The sequence below is a fragment of the Ornithodoros turicata genome, chromosome 3 (assembly GCF_037126465.1).
Source record: "Ornithodoros turicata isolate Travis chromosome 3, ASM3712646v1, whole genome shotgun sequence".
Classification (NCBI taxonomy): domain Eukaryota; kingdom Metazoa; phylum Arthropoda; class Arachnida; order Ixodida; family Argasidae; genus Ornithodoros; species Ornithodoros turicata.
In genome coordinates, this window is record NC_088203.1 from 69,640,578 (window position 1) to 69,660,168 (window position 19,591).

At 45.2% G+C, this 19,591-nt stretch overlaps 2 protein-coding genes across 3 annotated transcripts in view; one reads left to right on the forward strand and one right to left on the reverse strand.

Moving 5' to 3' along the window:
- Positions 1–6,118, forward strand: part of LOC135388579 (uncharacterized) — a 62,807-nt gene extending 56,689 nt beyond the window's left edge. The window contains exons 6-7 of the mRNA XM_064618200.1: positions 5,805–5,878; positions 5,943–6,118. Coding sequence (XP_064474270.1) covers positions 5,805–5,878; positions 5,943–6,011 — 143 coding nt within the window. The 3' untranslated portion in view covers positions 6,012–6,118. The remainder of the gene's footprint in view (positions 1–5,804; positions 5,879–5,942) is intronic.
- The window catches only part of LOC135388578 (threonine--tRNA ligase 1, cytoplasmic-like), a 35,801-nt gene continuing 22,267 nt past the window's right edge, over positions 6,058–19,591 (reverse strand). For both annotated transcript variants that reach the window (XM_064618198.1, XM_064618199.1), the window contains exons 11-18: positions 15,792–15,954; positions 15,600–15,737; positions 15,464–15,541; positions 9,641–9,741; positions 7,727–7,828; positions 7,595–7,667; positions 6,866–6,980; positions 6,058–6,254 (exon numbers count right to left, since the gene is read on the reverse strand). In XM_064618198.1, the coding sequence (XP_064474268.1) occupies positions 6,106–6,254; positions 6,866–6,980; positions 7,595–7,667; positions 7,727–7,828; positions 9,641–9,741; positions 15,464–15,541; positions 15,600–15,737; positions 15,792–15,954 (919 nt within the window). In that variant the 3' untranslated portion in view covers positions 6,058–6,105. The remainder of the gene's footprint in view (positions 6,255–6,865; positions 6,981–7,594; positions 7,668–7,726; positions 7,829–9,640; positions 9,742–15,463; positions 15,542–15,599; positions 15,738–15,791; positions 15,955–19,591) is intronic.

A 19,591-nucleotide genomic window follows, 5' to 3' on the forward strand; every position in this document is an offset into this window, starting at 1 on the left:
TAGATGTCAGGCGAAAGGACTGGACGCCGTCGACGACATCACCGGTCTGCAGCAAACATTTTAAAAACAAATGCTTCGACAGAACGGGCCAAACCGTTCGACTGAGGCCTGACGCTGTGCCCAACAAGTTCGACTTCCCAGAACTACTCCAGAAAGTAATAATGCATGCGTCATATGTAGAGGCCGTAGTTATATGCACTAAAAGCTGGTTGAACACACATGCATGAAAAATTCGTTAATCTTGCTCAAAATATGCACCTCTAGGGATTCACTTGCATGTATTTAAAACACACAACAAATTCACTGGGGCAAAAGTATCTTACTTTATGTAGTGTACAAAAAGCACGCAGAGTTGAAAGCATAGATCGAGAAGTTGCCCGTCAAAAGGAACTCGTTACAAAGTTACCGTGTGAAAAATGCAACTAAGTTAATAACTAAGTTACTCAGCCCGACACGTAGCTCGAAACCTTACACATTTACTTAAAAAAAAGAACGAGTTACTCCCAAGTTACTTTGGACACAAAATAGCACTACACAGGTGCGGTTGAGTTCGACCCTGAGTTGCCTGCGTTGCCTGAGTTTTCGTTTATGTCCAACAATTCGAACGCTTTACATCTTATTCCCTGTGGGCACACGATGGTTCAGCTTCATTTCAATAGCAGCAGTTCTTACTTCCTGAACAGAATACTGTCATTGACTGGACATCACGTTTTACGATATAAAATGCAGTGGAAGAACCGTAAAGAAAGCAAGGAAATAAGTCGACGTGAGTGAAAAGCGAATTAGTAACTTGGAACTTAGCTTAAGTTACTTTGGCAAAGTTACCTGAAAAAGGAGTTCCTCTGAAAGTTACCACGGCGCAAAAGTAGCGAGTTAAGTTATATAGTTACCAAGAAAAGGAACTTAGTTACAGTAACGAGTTACCTCGAACTCGGGTTGAAAGTGTGTATTTGCATGAAAATCTAGCCTCTAGAATCATGTTCTCTAGTTAAGAGTTTAAAGCGATGATTGATGATTGGAATCAGTACTGCACAAAGGGCACCTTAAAGCTGCAGCTAGTCCAATATATGAAAACACTCCTGAATTATGCATTCTCATGCAGTAAAAGCCACTCCATATTGAATAGGACAATACTAAGATGGGCAAAAGCATATAAAGAAAAAAGTATTGCATGAAAATTTTGCCTAACATACAAACTCGTATTAGTGGGACATACAAACACACCAGCCACATGTCTCTTTGATGCGTTCCAGCATGTTTACTTTACTTAGAGACAATAAATAATTTTTCAACCTCGAATGTCTACTCCTTATTCTCCCTGCTTAAGTTTGCGACAATATATGTTTGAATGCAGCCCAAATGAAAACAACGTGATCTGTCTGATCAATGAAGTTTCCCAGTGCTACAGCAGTATTGGACTGTACCACCTTGCCAAGGAATATACAGAGAAGGTGACAGCCAGGCCTCATCTGCAAAAGAAATTGTCAAGGTTGATTATATTCAACAACCAGTAATGCACTCTGCCCACTTACCTGGTTGACTGCTTCAAACTTTGTGTTGCAACTGGACTTGTGATACTTTGATGTTGGAGCTTTCACCACAAGACCTTGCTACTTAGCCTTTTTATGACTTATTCACTCTACCTCTAGTCATTCTGAACTGTCTTTACCGCCATTCATTTCCCCAGTGCACATATTTCTAGTCGATATGTTTTTACCGTCATATAGCCTTTATATCACATATCATTCTAGTCCTTTGGAAGTGCTTTAGTGCCGTTCGGCATTTCGTGTCGTAACTAGTCATATCTAAACTTCCTGTGCAAAGCATAATGTTTATACCCAAGCATATTAATGTGGTTACATAAACAAACGTGCAAAACATCCCCTGGCATTCCACACCCCCGAGCAGAAAGGAAATGGGAGAAACACGAGAAGCAACACGCTGACAGACGACGAAGGAAACGTAACACAACAAATACACCACCACACAAAACCAGCAAATCACATAATCGAAGTTCAAAGTACAAAATTGGAACGACACAACCTCACACGAGTACAAAATAGACAGGAAATAACATGTATGTGACGGGATTTCACACAAAAACCGTAAGGAATCCAATCACGAGGGATTTCTGCAGCGATCCGTGGCAAAATGTTAGCGAAGCAGCAAGGGAAGCGCTCACAAACAGCAAAACGTGTCACAGCTTACATGCATTCCAATGGGCCGTAATGGCTCTTTTGAGCACCGCAATATGGCGGCCGGTTGGCGTACCCTTTCCCGCGATACCCTCACCCATCCGCTATCCAGCCTTTATACATAGAGATCAGTGTGCGCAACCAACGTGACGTACCGAACACAAGTGACACAAGCGCCACCTTTCGCAGAATACTGGAGTTGATCACACGGTAGTTACATGCTCCGCCACGATGTGGCCACCGAAAATCCTGTATAGTTTCGGTTTGGTCGGAATTTTTGGGAATGGTTTGGGAACGTAATAACCTGCGCTATGCTCTTCCAATCATGCTGAAATTTTCAGCAATTGTTTTGCGCATAATTGCCCATCCACTGCCACTTCTAGGCTGGTGTGGTGACATCAGAACACCTCGAAACAGGAAGCCAAAGAAAGGCATTTTTTCATGTTCTTCTGAAGGCGCTTCCGGATTATCGGCGTCATATATCAATAAGAGCGAGACGGTCCACCCTCCACGTATCACAGAACAACACAACGCAACAAATTGTGCGCCGCTATCTGCTCTCCCTTTTGCGCCAGTTTCGTACAAAGACCACCCATAATCGGAGATATTGGCATGTTCCAGGCCTTATGGCGCCACAACCGCATGCCTGGCCGAAAATAGGAAGACGGTCCCCCCGAGTCAAGAATCATAGCTTCCGAATGGCACCCGTTTCACCACCAACAGAGGAAAATGAGAGCTACAGGTCTGGTACAAAGCTGCCTCTTTTTAAGAGGGGAGTGAGACCATAGCCTTAATGGCCAGACTCCCTTTTAATATACGGCTCTGGTCTGGAGCGAAGAGCCGCTCCTTGTGTTTCCTTCCTCCATGGGTCCAGAGCATGGAAGACGGAAACACAGGAGCGGCCTCTCGCGCTGTTTTCAACGGGGAGCAGCATGTCGGCCTGCGTATATGGGACTCTGGGATACTCAAATTTACCACGTGATCGCTTCTATTTTTTTCTTTAGAAATTGGCGATAGCCTTTTGCATTGGTATGCTGTACGCATTTCCCAGCACTTTTCGGTACAGTAAAGGATGATCTCCTGTGAGCTGCATGGCAAGCCATCGCCGGAACTTATTACGTCTCACATGTGGTACACCGATTAGCACAGCACACGTAAACCGGTTCGAACCAATAAATATCGGTTCAAACCTTTATTTCGGTTGCGCTGAACGCGAACCGGTAACCTTGAACCGGAACTTGAACCGAACCCCCCAAAAATAATGGTTCCGAGTCGCAGGGATTTCCCTACACCCCCCCCCCCAGGGGGGGGTGTACACCCTCCCTGGATTTTTGCAACACCCCCCTTGAAATTGGTCAGGTGACCCCACCCAGCTCGACCATGTAGTGAGTCCAGCGCAGCGAATTACATCCTGTACTGTCAAGCTTGGGCTGTATGACCACAGTCATGCAGATGATCGTACCATGCATTTGTCCAAAATTATTGGAAAGTAACTGTTGAATGCATATATTGCGCGTATATACGAGCAAAAATGTGTGCGGGCACGCACACTCAATGTGGATCATCAAGAACCATTTGCGCCCAACTCAGTCAAGCGAGCTGTTCTGCTTTTTTCGTCTAAGGTTTCCTCCGTTGGTTGCTGGGTACTCATTGAGCTTCGTGAGACAGGGTGCTAGTCTGTTTCCTTTGTCGGTCATGCGATTATGCATTATGTTAAAATGCCCTTCATAATGAACCTGTATTATAATGTACTGTGTTCTAATGTAATAACATGTACACATAAAACGGGAAAGTTGTGCAGATGTCACCATTGTGCCACAATTCCTTCTGTGTCTAAGAAAACTTCCGTCAGTGGAATCTTCACCAAGCATCCCCCCCCCCCCCCCCCAGCAGTGAATTTCTAGGGAAATCACTGGTTCCGAGCCCTGGTTGCAAGGCACCGTGGCTTCCAAATGTGAGTTGGCAGATAACTGCGTGTCGCTACGCAAACATAGGTCGACCAATACCCGTGGACGAGGCGCGTTGTGATGGACAAATGCAGTTCCAATAGTGAGAATCATAATGACTATGGCACTGCATGACAAGCAATGGACGAAGTCGTCGATATCAAATGGTGCGGTGCCTCACGTGGTATCGGCACGTATGTTGTCCTTTGAAAATTCCTCGACAGAAAGTTGTGTCCTTCGCGCTAACAAACTCGCGCATGTTCAGCAGCGCTCTACTTGTGCCGTACTACTTTACTGATGTGATCCCGTCCGGTTATTTCGCGAAAGCTCATTTTTAACCATACTCTGATCGGATTTCCCTTCAATGTCGTTATAAACGGGCTCTACTTGCCCATGATTTCCCCTAGTCTCGGGTTTTGGTTATAGATGATGTCCAATATCACAAGTCATCGGACTTAGACGGGCCTGCTATTGTATGTAATTGAATTGACGGAGAAGAAAATAAAATGAAATCAAACGCCAGTACAACCTAAAATTGGAAACCACTGGAACATAAAATATTCACTAACTTTACATCCCTCCTTACCAACAACCTTTACCCCCAGACATCATGAGCTCTGAAAAGGGTTGTAGAGTTTCACACAGTTATGGATTCGAACCGACAAACTGACGCAACCCCCACCGATTTTTCTAAGGGCTTCAGCAGTGTACCGTGTATTTGCCAGGCTTGTGCTTGTGTTAATAATTCTTGCTCCTCTTCAAGCAATGTTACTTCTGGTGTACCACAGGGAACGGTATATGGCCCTCGTCTTTTCCTGCTTTATATCTTTCTGTGTTGTATAGTACATTCATGTGACACCTGTTTCAGACAATTACGTTGTCTGCAGGAGATTATCATGTATACAAGATCAAGTCGCACTGCTAAGAGGATCTTCTAAATGTATCTAGAACTGCTGTTCTTGATGGCAGATGCAACTCAACAGCTCGAAATGTAGTTTTTTTTTGGGGGGGGGGGAGCACAATGTCCTACGCTACAACGATACAATTGGTGATTGTAATGATAGATACAAAGAGTTGGCGTTACGCTTGGCTACCTAAGTAGTGGCATACGTAATCACAGAAGCAAACCCAACGGATCACCTATAACATAACCTTCAATTTTCCCCTCCTCGCTTTTGTCAGTAAGCATTTATAACCTTTGTGAGGCCAAAGGCAGGGTACGCATCTGTCAAATTCCGGCCCTCACCAGCGCTATATAATCACTTCTGTCAAAGCCATTCAGAATAGATCTGTGTGTTTCACATTATATTAGTGGGTTCAGCTTCCAAACTGGCTTCAACATCCTCTTGCGGTGTGTAATGGATGTAGCATCTCTAGGTTGTGCCTACTGCAAAAGGTGCATAGTTCAATTCCTAAAGCCATCTGGCTTTTTTGACGATTGCCATATTTTAACTTCCACTACTATTCTATCATCCTACCCTTTGTAATAACCTACTCCTTTACCCTGATTACATTTGTAATCGAATCTGTTCCAAAAGGCCTCGTTATGGTAACATTTACAATGGTTCAATTTACTCAATACGTAGCATCTTGCACAACTACAACTATGCTGTGGTAGGTTTAGGACCACTACGGTAACTGACTAACTAGTTGTGACTTCCAGCGGCAAACATGCCATCCACCATGGCAAACACCACGGTCAATGGCAGCATAACAGTTGCAAGTAGACGACTTGAGGTAATCATTCACACACTGAGTTGAAGCAAATGCTCATACAAGTTTGACTCGTTTCTTCTGCCAGGAGACGACATCACCAACGCTTGGGGAGGACGGCGTTCAAAACACAATTGATGTCATCTACCATGAATGACTTTTGCTAAAGGATCATCAGCAAATAAAGACACTCGACGCTGAGGAAGCAGACAACACTTCAATGCTCCATAAGAGAAAATAATTAAATAGGCTTAGAAGCTCTCTTCAGAATTTGCAACAAACTCTCGTTTGAGCCTAGAGAAGCGTTCAACAACATCAGGAATGGAGAATTCGCCATGCACTTTGTTGTCTCTTGTGCGTACATTCACAGTACGGGAGTTCCTTTCTTTCTCTCCCACAACTGCAAATAAAAATAAACCCTCGTATGAGACGAAATTGTCACGAGGGGTGCGTTCGAATAGTGCTGCGTCACACATGCCGTCATTTGCCATCTACTGCAACGTATCTTTAATAGAGAGACTCCAGAAGGCGCATACGATGAGGTGCACGAGTGGAATTGGTCATAAAAGCAGACTATAAGAGTTCACGGATGACTTGCAAGACTAGTCTGTCGACAAAACTGTCGTGTGCTAAATTTGCAATGAGGCACCCTCCTCCCAAAATCGGAGCAAGCGCGCCTGTGGAGGATTACGATGACGCACCATTATGGCTGCATTTGCAGTGTACGGTATGCGGTGGCACATATCAGACTAATCAAACGCACCTGATAAGTATAACAGCATAAATAGTGCTTTGTGTTTTTGAAAATTAGGGTGAAATTCATTTTCTATGTCAGGAGCCGTAAAACGAGGGAAAATCAAGGGGAAAACAGCACTTGGGTACCAGGCACAAGTATTAAGTTTTATAGTCTTAGTGTAGTATAGTTAGTCACAAGTATTACCAAGTTTTACCCTAATAAGCATAAACAACTATGTGAAGTGATGAGACAACATGAAGCCCAAAACTGCTCACCGAGAATGAAGTTGTACTGATCCAACTGCGCATTCCGAATCTTTCTGTTCATAGTTGCTCCTGTATCAAGGTCTGTTTCACAACGAAAGCCAGCGTCAAAGATCTCCTGCTTCACCTGTGTTCAAATGAATTTGCGGAGTTAAATTATTGATCTTACAAAGTGCAGAAACAAGCTCATGTATATTTAGAATGCAGAGAAGGCCAGCTGTAAGGGGAAAAAAACAGTGCAGAAACTGGACAAACAGAAGAGACATGTACAGCTTGGGGCAAAAATTTACAGAACACGGCACTGGAGTATTTCTTTGTCGCAGCGGCCTCCTGCTAACTACCAGGAAGGTATCGAATAGGAAACGGGTGACCAGCTATTCTAGCCAACTCTCGGTATGTGTGTCCGCTCCTGTTTGCTGCTAGGATGTCTCTGCAATGGAGAAATGCGCCAGGCCGGTGTTCTGTGAACTTTTGTCCCAAGCTGTACACACAAGGTACACACGATCTCTGACAAGTTGTGAAACCAAACTGTTAACTGGCCTATGGATTATGTCTGCCCACACTGCATTCTGTATTTAACAATGCATCTAAGAGACTTGTAGTCTTCAGCAGTGTGTTCACACACCCAAACCAAGACTCAAAAGAGGACACATAGGATTGACAAATGTAAGAACAATCAACCAATGTTATATTGATGTACATGTAACGCAAATGATGACTAATTTCGAGTGTTTGTTGTACCTCAGTTGCATATTCGTCGAATGGCGATGCTACTGGTACAACGATGCACTGTCTTGGGGACAACCAAAAAGGCCTGAAGCAAATATGTCATGTGTTATAATTTTATGACAGTCAGTTGTGCAAAGATGATACCATTTGCCTCCATAATTCTCTGTCAAGATAGCAATCATGCGCTCCACAGAACCTAGAATGGCACGATGGATGATTACTGGTCGCTTCTTTTCTCCATTCTCACTGCGTAAACACAAAAAGCATGCATGTCAACATTTTCTATGTTACAACAGCAGACAGTTACACTATGAAACAAACTATGTATGTATTTTCATCTTCACAATATTTTTTCAAAAAGGCAATCCAGTGTGAGAAGTGCTGCTTCACATTGGAAATGAAATTAACACGATGAATGTGGTGTGAGGAAGAGGGTGAAGTAGAAAAGGAACATTACATTTGGCGCAGTTGACAGGATAGAAGGCAAGCATGTGGGTTGTGTTCCCCGTAAAACCGTCTGGTGATAGTTTTACGCTGTATCGGTACCTGCTAGACCGAGACAAACCGGTGACCTTGCCGGAGGTCATCAACACGCCAGACAGAATCGCGAATGTCATTTCAAAAAATATAAGGAGCACTGGGGAGCACTAGCAGAGGGAGTGTCAAGATAAATAAGAAAAATGAACAAATTCGACGCCCAGATATTGGAAGTCGTACGAGGACCAACGAGGCCACCTCCATCTGAGGAGGCAACCTAGGTTCGAGCATGTCAGACCAGACACACTTGATGAGTGTTCAATGAGCCCTCAAGTGTGGATGGAGTTTTATCAATACGCCTGCAGTAAGAACAACTGGACAGCCGATATCGATAAGGTAAAAAATCTTAGGCTATTCCTCACCAAAAGCTGGTAAGAACTCCGAATTATTGAGAACATGCAAGACACATGGGAACAGTGGAGATGAAGCTTTCTCTCTTCCTTTCAAACCAGCGGCATGGCCAAGTGGGCTAAGGCGTCCGCTCGCTGGTGGTAACCAAGGTCGTGCTGAACACTGGGAGGTGGTGGATTCGAATCCTACCGCCAACTGTGCTGTCTGAGGTTTTCCCTGGGTTTTCCCAAGACTTTCCAGACGAATGTCAGCACAAGACGCATACTAATCCCCCTGTCCCCCACTCCTTCCTGCTGTCCTCTCTCCGTCTGTCCACATCGGTAAGCCGCTCATAGCCACAGTTGCTTCGCGGTGCTAACACCCCATAAAAAAAAAGAAATCTTCCTTTCAAGAAAATTCAGTTGACAGTTGGGATAGGGCTACCTTCTACAAGTATCAATCTGGCAGTGCTCTGGAAAACTTATGAAAAATGTAGGTTGCTCCATTTGGTACATAGTAGCCTTAATGAAAGCTCAGTGATTTCCCTCGTCGTACATGGATTATTCCGGGACCTACAGAAGCAGGAACCCTTATCCTGTTTCAAAGAACTTCGCATAGACATGCAACTAACATCAACTAGAGTTCCTAAACCAATTTATGACAATTCTAAGATGTCGACCTCAATCACACAGCAAATTAATCTACGCAGCCTCTGAAAGCAACAGAATCGAACTTCAACTTTACAGAAGGTGAAGGTGAAGAACAACATAGACAGACGGCACCCAAGTACAAGTCAAAGGATGTGTATGTCGGCAGATTGTGGAAACACAACTAATTGCAGAACAAGGTCAAGATTGTGTTAGTGCCCCCACCGCCCTGCTTTCAAATAAGCAAGAAGTGATAAATAAGGGTTGTTGGTTCGAGTGGTACCAAGATGACGGCGCTCTGTGGTGCCGTTACGGAGATACAGGCATTTGAAAAATGAGGATTTTGCGGGACTTTGGCAGAACATTTTGGCTACCTTTGCTCATATAACTGATTTTCTGGGGCACTTCGTGACAGTTTTCAGCAATGAAACTTCAGGATTAGAAAGAAAATGAACTATACAAGCGAAAAGAATGACTTTCAGAAAAAACACATTTTGTCATTTTTCGCGAGTTGAAACCCACGTGCCCCCAACCTAAGGCTCACCTGGTATAATTTAGGTTAAACCGAATTGGAAGCTGAAAGTCAAGTTGAATTGTTGCACACTGGTGCTGCCTTCGCAAGGCGTCCATTATGGTGATGTCAATCTGGAAAAGGTTTTGGAAATAAACAATCAGAACACAAGAAGCATGACAAAAGTTGAACCAACATGAACAGGAATTGAGCAACCATGACTCTGCTTGAGGTCCAACACCACAATCTCTGAACAGGACATAAGAGTATGTTATATTTACACGTGATGTACTCCCTTGTTTGCCACATATAAGACTACACAGTGGAATCTCTGTAAACTGAACCTGAAGGGGACCACAAAAATGTGTTGCATTTATTGGGAGTTCCATTTATAGAGAAAATGTGGTGTAGGATACTAAATGTTGTCTTGGTTTTCGTTTCCTGAAGAGCACAAGCTGTGAACAACTCTTGTGCACGTTGCAGAAAACATAGTTTATAAATAGAGCCGGATGTTTTCGGGTTTTATTGTGTTCAGAATTCGGGGGGTAAAAATCGGGTGTTATCTTGTGAGCAGGAAAACATGGTGGAATCTGGTGAAATTTCTTTATTTGCATGTTTTGCGGGTGAAATAAACGTCATTGTTCTCGCTTAGAATAATGTAGAAACTCAGAAGCACTTACATGGCAAGACCTTCAAGCCATCAAAAATGTGGGAGGTAGTCCATTAATATTTGTTATTCACAGATAGGATCATCTGTGCTTTGAAATGTTCGTCGTCCATCGAGCTTCTCTGTGGACGCTGCATGTATCTCATCTTGCTGAAACTTCTTTGGACATCGCAACTACCAAAGTGGGAGACACATCAGTGACAATGCTGCAGGGGCCAGAGTTGGGTATCTGACTGATGTGTAGCAGCCGACGGAAATAGACGACGAGCGCCGCCATGGACGTTTCGTCACTACGCGTATCTCGCATATTTTCTATCGAGCGCGCGTGTCATGGATTCTTTCAGTTGTGGCCTGGCTGCCACATTAAACACGTCGCACTCAGCCTTGTCTGCTGGTCCTTCTGTACCCTACAGTTTGGTGACCCGCCCATCTGAGGTGAGGCCACGACCATCTGCCCGCTGGGACATTCCATCATCGCCGGTCAGGACTCATGTAGAGGGATACCATCTCCTCTAGATTTGGTGACCCGAACTATGAACACCATGTTCGGCGTAATTCGGCCTAATACCATCTCAAATTTCTGCAAGCCCATCTCCGAAGGTGCGGTGCATCGTTCTACCGAGGAATCGCTAGGCGACGACGTCAATCCACCGTGGCTCCACTCATCGCAACGCCCAGCCATGGTTCTACCCACTTTTACCCATCTACCCCGCTCACGTCGCCACACGCTTCGTGATGGCACTCCTCGGGCTTCCACCAGCGGCACCTTCCCGAGCATCAGGCTCCTGCACCGGTCGCGATACGCCGCTGTCGACCACATCACCGCATCTGCTACGCTAGTGGTCTGAGAACTCTGCCCGCCTCGCCTTCCCACCAGGCTTCCATACAAGATACTGGCAGCTCGTCCAGATGCAGTCAAGAGGCTCCGGGACCAACGTTCCACCAGGGACACGCACGGAGGCCACAGTGAGTTTTACTCCCGGTCTCCCCGTGCTTCACGATGGTCCTCCCCGCAGTCTCCTTGGCGACAACACTATGAGCCCAGCGCTCACGAACCGGTCGCGGTTCTGTCACCCCTCTCTGAATTACTTCGGCATACCTGCCCTCACACCGCCCCTGGAACCCGCCCGGTCAGCGCTTGCCCGCACCAACCATTCTGCTGCTACTGCGCTTACTGAACAAGTCATCCCTATTCCACTTGTCACCACGGACGTCAACCGCTAGCTCTACACTGCTCCGCGTCTGAGGGGGGGAGTGATGTGGCGGCCCATGGAAGACGATGAAGACGTGCTTCTGCTGGCGTCCGCCACTGCGCTTGCCAGCCAGTTCTACCGGCACCGTCCTAGCGCGAGGCCACGATATTCTGCCCGCTGGGACATTCCACCATCGCCGGTCAGGACTCGTATAGAGGAACACCACCTCCTCTACAGATGCGGACTTCCAATAGTCAAGCAGCGCAAAGTCCTCATGCTGATCACTGCATTCCGTAACAAGAGAGAAAAGCTCTTTGTAGTCATCAAACTCATGTGACGTGAAATCTGTGGATGACTTATCCAGTACAGCAGCTTTTTCCCAGATCACCATTTGTGAAGGCATGTCTGTAGTGCCAGACAGGTTCCTATTAACAGTATCTCTCCACTTGTTTAATATCTGATTACAGAAGGTGTGACAGGTTGCTTTCACAGTAATCTTGATATCTTTTGGCAGCATTGCCAGGAGCATTAGAGCCTTGCTGCTGGTCCCAACATTTGTCTAAATGCTTCGAGTCTTTTCCTTTTCCGACCCGCCATGATGTCCAATGATGATTGTCACGACGTTAATCCGTAAACGCCAGCACAGTTTATCAGACGAAACTACTAACTACAAAGAGCCGTCAGCCGTCGAAAGCAAAAAAGTTGCGAGTTGCGATTCCTCCGTCACGGAGTGCACAACGCGCATGCGTGAGTACGCAGATTTCGCGCATGTGCGAATAGTTTTTCTTTTTTTTCTTTTTTTGGCGCAGAAAAGCGAACTTTCGGGACGGGAGCTACATCGAGCTTCGTAACGACCAGTAGAAATCGGGTTAAACCCGGTTCTTTGGCGGGTCGTTCGGGGGTACATTCGAGGCAAATCGGGTTTAACCCGAAAACGTCCGGCTCTATTTATAAAAAAGAAAATACGGCACAGTCTCGTTATGTACTCCAAAATCTCTTAATTCGAACTTACGCTCAGGTCCGTGTAACTCGTGTATTTCAATGGGGGAAACGCCTCATAACTCGAACATATGGTATGGCAACGGTTTATTTGAACGAGAGGCATCGGCCCAGAAGCGCCCGGGAGGCGCACTGCTGGTGTGTCAGGGACTCATTTACTTACTAATAGAGGTGTGCGAATACTGAAATTTTCGAATACAAATCGAATACGAATATCTACAAAATTGTCCTTCGAATATCAAATCGAATATCACGTCGTAGGATAACGGCTTCTAACAGTCAATTAGGTTAATTAAGCCCCGAAAACAAGCATCATCACAGTTGTGTTCTGCTGATCTTTAGAAAAATGTCCCAAGTGCTAATGAGGAATATGTATTAATGTATTGGCTTAGCATAGGACATACATCCTTATATGCACATGTACAGTAAAAGTATTTTTACAATGAAACAGTGTGCTGTTCCCATGAGGAAAGCTGAAAACCATAAAAAAAAACTTTAATTTCAAGTGCTTGTGAAACAGACAGAATGGAAGTAAAGAGCAATGACATGTTCAGAATGTGGGACGGTTTAGTGATGAGCATCTTGGAAGGAAAATGAAGGTGGCAAGTGGACTCTTCTTGCATTGACAATGCCTTCCGCATTTGTCGTGGAGGCGAGAAACTGCATGGTTTCACTGCTCTCACACGTGAGACCATCATTACTGACGGTAATGCATAGTTTGGAACAGCCTCATGCATTATAGCGCAGTAAAACTGCGATCCTCGACGATGTTGTACGGCTGTATCACGAGTGATTGTTTCCGTGACATTAGTGTTCAGCGCTCCTTTCATTTCACGGCGAAAATCTGCGCACGGGCCTCAAACTTCGTCGCGCCGACAGCGACGCACGTGAGTCGCGAGCAAAATCACTCCATGCAGGACGGGCTTAAGGCTATATATGCGTCTTGCTATCATCTGTAACAACAGTTAGTGCAGTTTCAAATGACTGCAGCGTTATTGTCGTCTTAGTTGGCACTTTCATACGGTCGCAGAGTGTCGGAGTTGGAGAAACTGTGTCGAAATATCAACACGTCACACTCCTCGATTATCGCCATCATCGCACGCGACCATGATTCTATCATATATTGCTGCCAACCACAAATCGAAACCGAAAAAACGCATTCGAGACGCAGGTTTTGGCTGTGCATGCAATGGGACGGTGAACAGCGGTGTTCAGCTCAACGTCAACAAAATTTCAATATTTAACCGTAATTTCACCGAACTGTAGGCCACGTACGAATGTTCAGAGTTCGTTAGCAATCCACTCAAGCCGCGACTGTGCTGACGATGTATGAAACTTACCGCGGTCTCGCGTTTCGCTGGGGCGGACTTTAAAATGGTGGCTGCACACAACTGCGTACTAGTTTCGGTTTTTGTTACAGAGCGTATAGTGACACATTCGCAGATGAGCGTACCCCGGAAGCTCCACGCGTTGCTTTGCAGCTGTTCTACTATGCATGTTCATCGCCGCAATGTACAAATTCCAATGCGCAGCCCCCACCAGCTTTGTAATAAGCTGCTATGATATTCGAAAAAAAATCGAATATTCAAACTTTTACGAATATTCGAAAACTTCTAATATCAAATTTTCGAATACGAATCGAATATCGCAAGTATTCGATTCGTATTCGAAATTTCGAATATTCACACACCTCTACTTACTAAATGTTCAGATTAATAGGGCCTTGCATTTTCAGGTTTTAAGGTTTTTGAAAATCTGGGTGGGGGTGAGGGGGGGGGAATAAAAAAGAGCACTTCTCAAATTTGGATCAGTCCATGTCCCAGACATTGCGCTCGACCATCCCAGATTTCTTTATTGACTAGGAAGGAGGTTTCATTGCGCCTGTAAATTACTATTGGAGTATCAAAGGACTCCATAAGTTATGCACCGTATTTGCACAATTCCAAGATGAGTCTTTTTCCAAAATATAGAGTGCTAAAAAGCTGAGTCATCTTGGAATCGAAACCATGCAACCAAGCGATGAGCGATACATGTGTCGCCATGAGCAAGGAGAGAGTGTGGGGTGAGGGGGCATAAGAATGAAAAGGAGCGATAGAGGAAAGAGTAGAAGGGAAGGAAAGCATAGGTTGTTTTCCAAACAATTAATTACAGTAATGCTGTTCTACAAGAAAAGGATTTGCCAAAAAAAATTAACAGTTCCCACATGGTGCTATCCTAAGGTGCAATGAGAAAGGGGGGATGACAATTGAGCTCTACAATGAGTGGTTGAAGCTGGTGTGGTTTCAACCTAGTCATAATGCCAGGCAGCATGACGTTGAAGGTATATCCACTAGACATTGTCGTCATTAAGCCATGCAAGGACGAGCTCCACAAGTTGTATGCCGAGTGGATGGAAAAAGGCGACCAGCAACTGACTCCCGACTAACCGTTTGAAGAGAGCCTCCCTCAGTCGGCTGGTGACGTGGATTCTGGATGCAAAGAATGCAATTCCGGAAAGCACAGTCATCCGTGCATTCAAGAAGCGAACACCGGCAAAGAAGCCTTACCAGCAAAAACTGGTGCGAAAGTTTTTTTTTCTCCTTTTTTGGGGGTTTTCAGATTAGGGGTCATCTTGGAATCAGGGTCATCTTGAATTGGTGAAATCGGTGAGGATCGGCGAAATCAGTGACGTGAAAATACGGTATATAGGTGTCCCAGACACAATCCTGTTGGCAGGAAACTTAGAAAAACAACAAATCAGCCTTCTGGTTTGTTGACACCGGCACTGACACTGTTCTGGTAAAATGGCATAAATGCAGTCAAGCTGGTGAAGGCATCAGCTTTTCGTTGTTTGAACCCTCGTCTACCTCACAATACCCCTCACTAATCCCCAAATTGGTTCCATTCATGCAAGACACCTGGAAGAATAAGCAGGCAAAAAAAAAATATATGCCAGTGGTTGGCCTACTTTGCTCATGGATGTAACACTTTGACATGCACCTTTCCTGGATGTCATACCTTGGGTCCATAAAATGCACCATCACCAGGATTAAGACTCCAGGGGAAGCCAAACTTGTTCAAACTTTGCTCCAGTTGCTGCAACACAGAAACATTTTCTCAACAACACTTCGAGACCAACAAAAATATAACGCACCTTTTCGGCATCATCCCATACTTGGACCTCACCTAGAAAGTTGTCTGGTCGAGTGGACAGTTTTAGTTGGAAGGTAAAGCCAAATATTGTATAGATGTGCTTGAGAAAGTCCAGCGCACCACTCATTTCTGAAGCGATCTGCTTAGAGAAGAACATCTCAGTGTGTTACATGCGATGAAGCACTTTGCCCACCTGATCAACAGTGCAAAAGATGTGAGCATCATCTTGCTGGAATCTCCGCACCCGTGTGAGACCTGAGAGGGCCCCTGAAAGTTCATTCCGATGAAGCACTCCAAAATCTGCCATGCGAAGAGGAAGTTCTCGCCATGACCGAGGTCGAACGTCAAATATCAGACTGGGACAGGAGAAATTCAAACTGTTAGTAACAGAAATATGAGGGCTTTCAAATCCTAAACTACTGCATAAGCATCCAACACTGCCAACTTATTTCGTTTTAGGCATATATTTTATGGCTGATCCAATACTACAGTAAAACCCGCGGATAGCGATATCTATCGTAAAACGATTGTCCATGATTTTACCGTCAAAATATACATTGTTTCTATGGGGAAACGACCCGTGTATAGCGATGGAGACCGCGGTTCCGAGTACTTGTATAACGATGTTGGGCGCTGTCCCGTGCACGTAACCTCGCGGCGAAAATCGCCGCGAGGTTACGTGCACCGGACAGCACTAGAATCTCGATGATATGAATATCACGGGGTAGCAGAAAAAAATTCGTATAATCCGAAATTCACATCAAACCAAACCAAAATAAAAATTGAGGCAAGAAAATAGATAGCGACTGTTCATTTTCCAATACTGTCAGTGAAAGAGGTAGGTGGTAACGCTTTTTTGTCTCCGTATTTGGCCAATGCTGCTCAAATTTGCGAGATGATTCAAAAGGCCTAGCACATGCTTTCCACCCGCGAGTTGCGCGACAGCGTTCTAAAGCGAGCTTCACCTAAAGCACACAGGCGTTACGTGAAGCCGACTTGCGGAATGGTGACGTGCAGTGTTGCCAGAAGTTGTCCTGCTATGTTCCCTGGTGCCCACGAGTTCTGATCGCTGCTTTCCCAAGCCAGTGCGATGTCACACAGCTTCGCGTTCTTTTTAGCATCTGTTTCCTTTTCTTTTGCTACACGCGGGATGACGCGCGACTTTTCGGGGACGCGCTATTTACGTCATACCTCGTTTAACGATGTATCCCGTATAACGATGGAATTCGCGATTACCGTCAATATCGTTATACGGGGGTTTCACTGTATGTAATTTCCAGGAACAGGAATGGAAGCTACGCAGTCTTCGACATGGAAACAACAGATATCACAAAATTTTCTTAGTCAGAATCTTACATGAGCACTACTCAATGATTGGTACTCAAATTACGCCCTGAAGAATCAACAACTTTATTTGAAGGATGATGAGTGGGGAGTTTCATCGCCAGGGGCGATACTCTGCCCCATTGCTGGCAGTAATGTGATGAAATGGAATAATTAGAGCCATGGGAATATTTGACATTTTGAATACGAATAGGATATTTCCATTTCTCATAGTAGATTCGATTCAACGATTTTATATTCGTGGCTTTCGAACAAATTGAATATCTTCGAATATTCGAGCTTTACGTGCTCGTGACGTCAGCATCACGGAAAATCATCAAGCGCATCCACAAACGATTTTTCAGCGGCCTCTCGCCAGTACCGCAGGATGCACGTTGTCCGGATCCGCTCTTGTTAACGAGCCTCCACTAGCAAAATATACGCAATAGATCACTGAAATTTTACGTGAGAAATCCATATAGAACACATTCTACGATGCACAACTGCGCAACAGAGGCCGAACGCGCGAGTTGTTGCAGGCACGTGCTATCGGGAGTTGGTTCCGTTTCGCCCTTCTTGTGTGTGGGTTCGTGTTGTGCTCACATAAGTCGCCTCTCCTCGTCTGATTGAGATATTCGAATGCTGCACCTGAACAAAGAATCAGTGTCAGGACAGTCCAATGCCATGTACGCAGAATGTGTGCATTGTGTATGTGCATTATGTGCACGTGTACATTACACAGCATGTAAACATCCAGAATACCAGCTGGCGAACGCGCCACATTAAGGGATCACTCGATGTGCAAAGTGCCTGTGACGACGGCGATGCTTGCCATCTATACGCTAGCAAAGTACCGCATCTACGTTGCACGACCATGTTGAGCTACACCCAGTCTCTCGAGCAAGTTTCTTGAAAGCGGTATTTATGGCGGGAAGTGTCCCAGCCATCATATTTGTCATAGACCGAAAGGAACTGCTGTCTAGTGAAAGAGGAGCAACTTTGATGCGAAAGATAGCTGGAATGATAGTATGCTCAGTGTGCGTAGCTGACGTTTTTTTAGTCTGACCTGCTGCTCTCACACCCACCATTCAGCTCAAGATGTTGCTGTTGAACATGTGGAACATGACTGAGCCAGTCCATAATGTTAAAAGCCTGACTTTGAGACAGTCACACACATCAAATACACTAGCTGCCCTTGAGGAACTTTACACTGACCTCATTTACACTGAAGTTTCAGGTGTACCCCACTGGCGGGGTACACCTGAAACTGTAGCAGTGTCAAATGTCTTGTGGGAGTGCCATCCTTTATTCCTCATCCTGCCATAGTTGATGCCTCCCTAGATACTATTTCCGTGATTATCAAAATGTAGTTGTATATGCTGTATGTGCACACTGCAGTAAAGAGGGCTACTTGAAGTTATTATTCGATTTGATATTCGAAGTCAAATATTTGCAATAAGTCAAACTCCATTACAACAAACGCTTTTATAATGAAAAGACCGTTATGACGAACATTTTTCGTGGTCGGGTCAGGTGCCCGTGGGATTCAGTTTATATTTTGGATATTTATACCAAATTCCTTTATAACGAATGTACCGAAATAACGAAGTGGTTTTGCAGTCTGCAGGGCAAAATTTGAGAGCTTTACAATGAAGTTTCGCAAGCAAATGTCGAATTGCAAACTCTTTGAGAGCGTTTCTCATTCAGACACAGTGTGCACGTGACGACGGTTACACCTGGGTCATAAAAGTCAGGGAGAGAGAACAAGTGTGTCATCCTCCTGACATTTGTCCGACTGGGTGACCTGTTCACGTGGTTGAGGCACAGTGTGTGACTCTCTTCTTGTGGGCAGGCTGTACAGAGCGTGTGAGGAGGTCATTGTCATTCCTGAAACAGAGGAAGTAAATCCCACTCACAAGTGTCCGTGCTGTTTTTTTTTTATTGCGTGTTAGTGGCACGTAGCAACTGTGGCTACAGATGTGGACAGACGGAGAGAGGACAGCAGAAAGGAGTGGGGGACAGAAGGATTAGTATGCGTCCTGTGCCGACATTCGTCTGGAAAGTCTTTGGAAAACCCGGGGAAAACTCAGACAGCACAGCCGGCAGTAGGATTCAAACCCATCACCTCCCAGCCTACAGGATGACCTTGGTTGCCACCAGTGTCTGTGCTGTACATATAGAAGACATTTGTCTGCGCTAGACTCTAGTCACTACGGGGTTACTGTTATCCGACTGTCGACTATGCCTTCAAAAGCCCCGAAGCGCAAGGAAGTTAGCTGTTCTTCCCGTGGTTGTTGCTGGAAGGAAGAAATGCAAACTTGGCGAAATAATTTGGGATTAGCGCTTCCACACTTTCTACCTTTCTGAAGGATTGCGAAAAAATCGAGAGAGAGCATGCCATGAGCACTGGAGGACCGCCATCTTGCAAGCGAATTCACGCTACCAACTTCGAGGACGTTGACAAAGCAGTTCTAAAGTGGTTTATTGAGGTACGTTCCCAAAACATTCCTGGGAGAGACTTCGGCGTTATTTTCGGCGTCGACGACAAGTTCAAAGGAAGCAAGGCTGGCTCAGAGCTTTTCGCACCCGGCATGACATTGTTTCGAAGGACTAGCCGGAGGAGAAAAGTCCGTGCCCACAAGATGTCGCGATGGGGTGGAGAGAAAACGA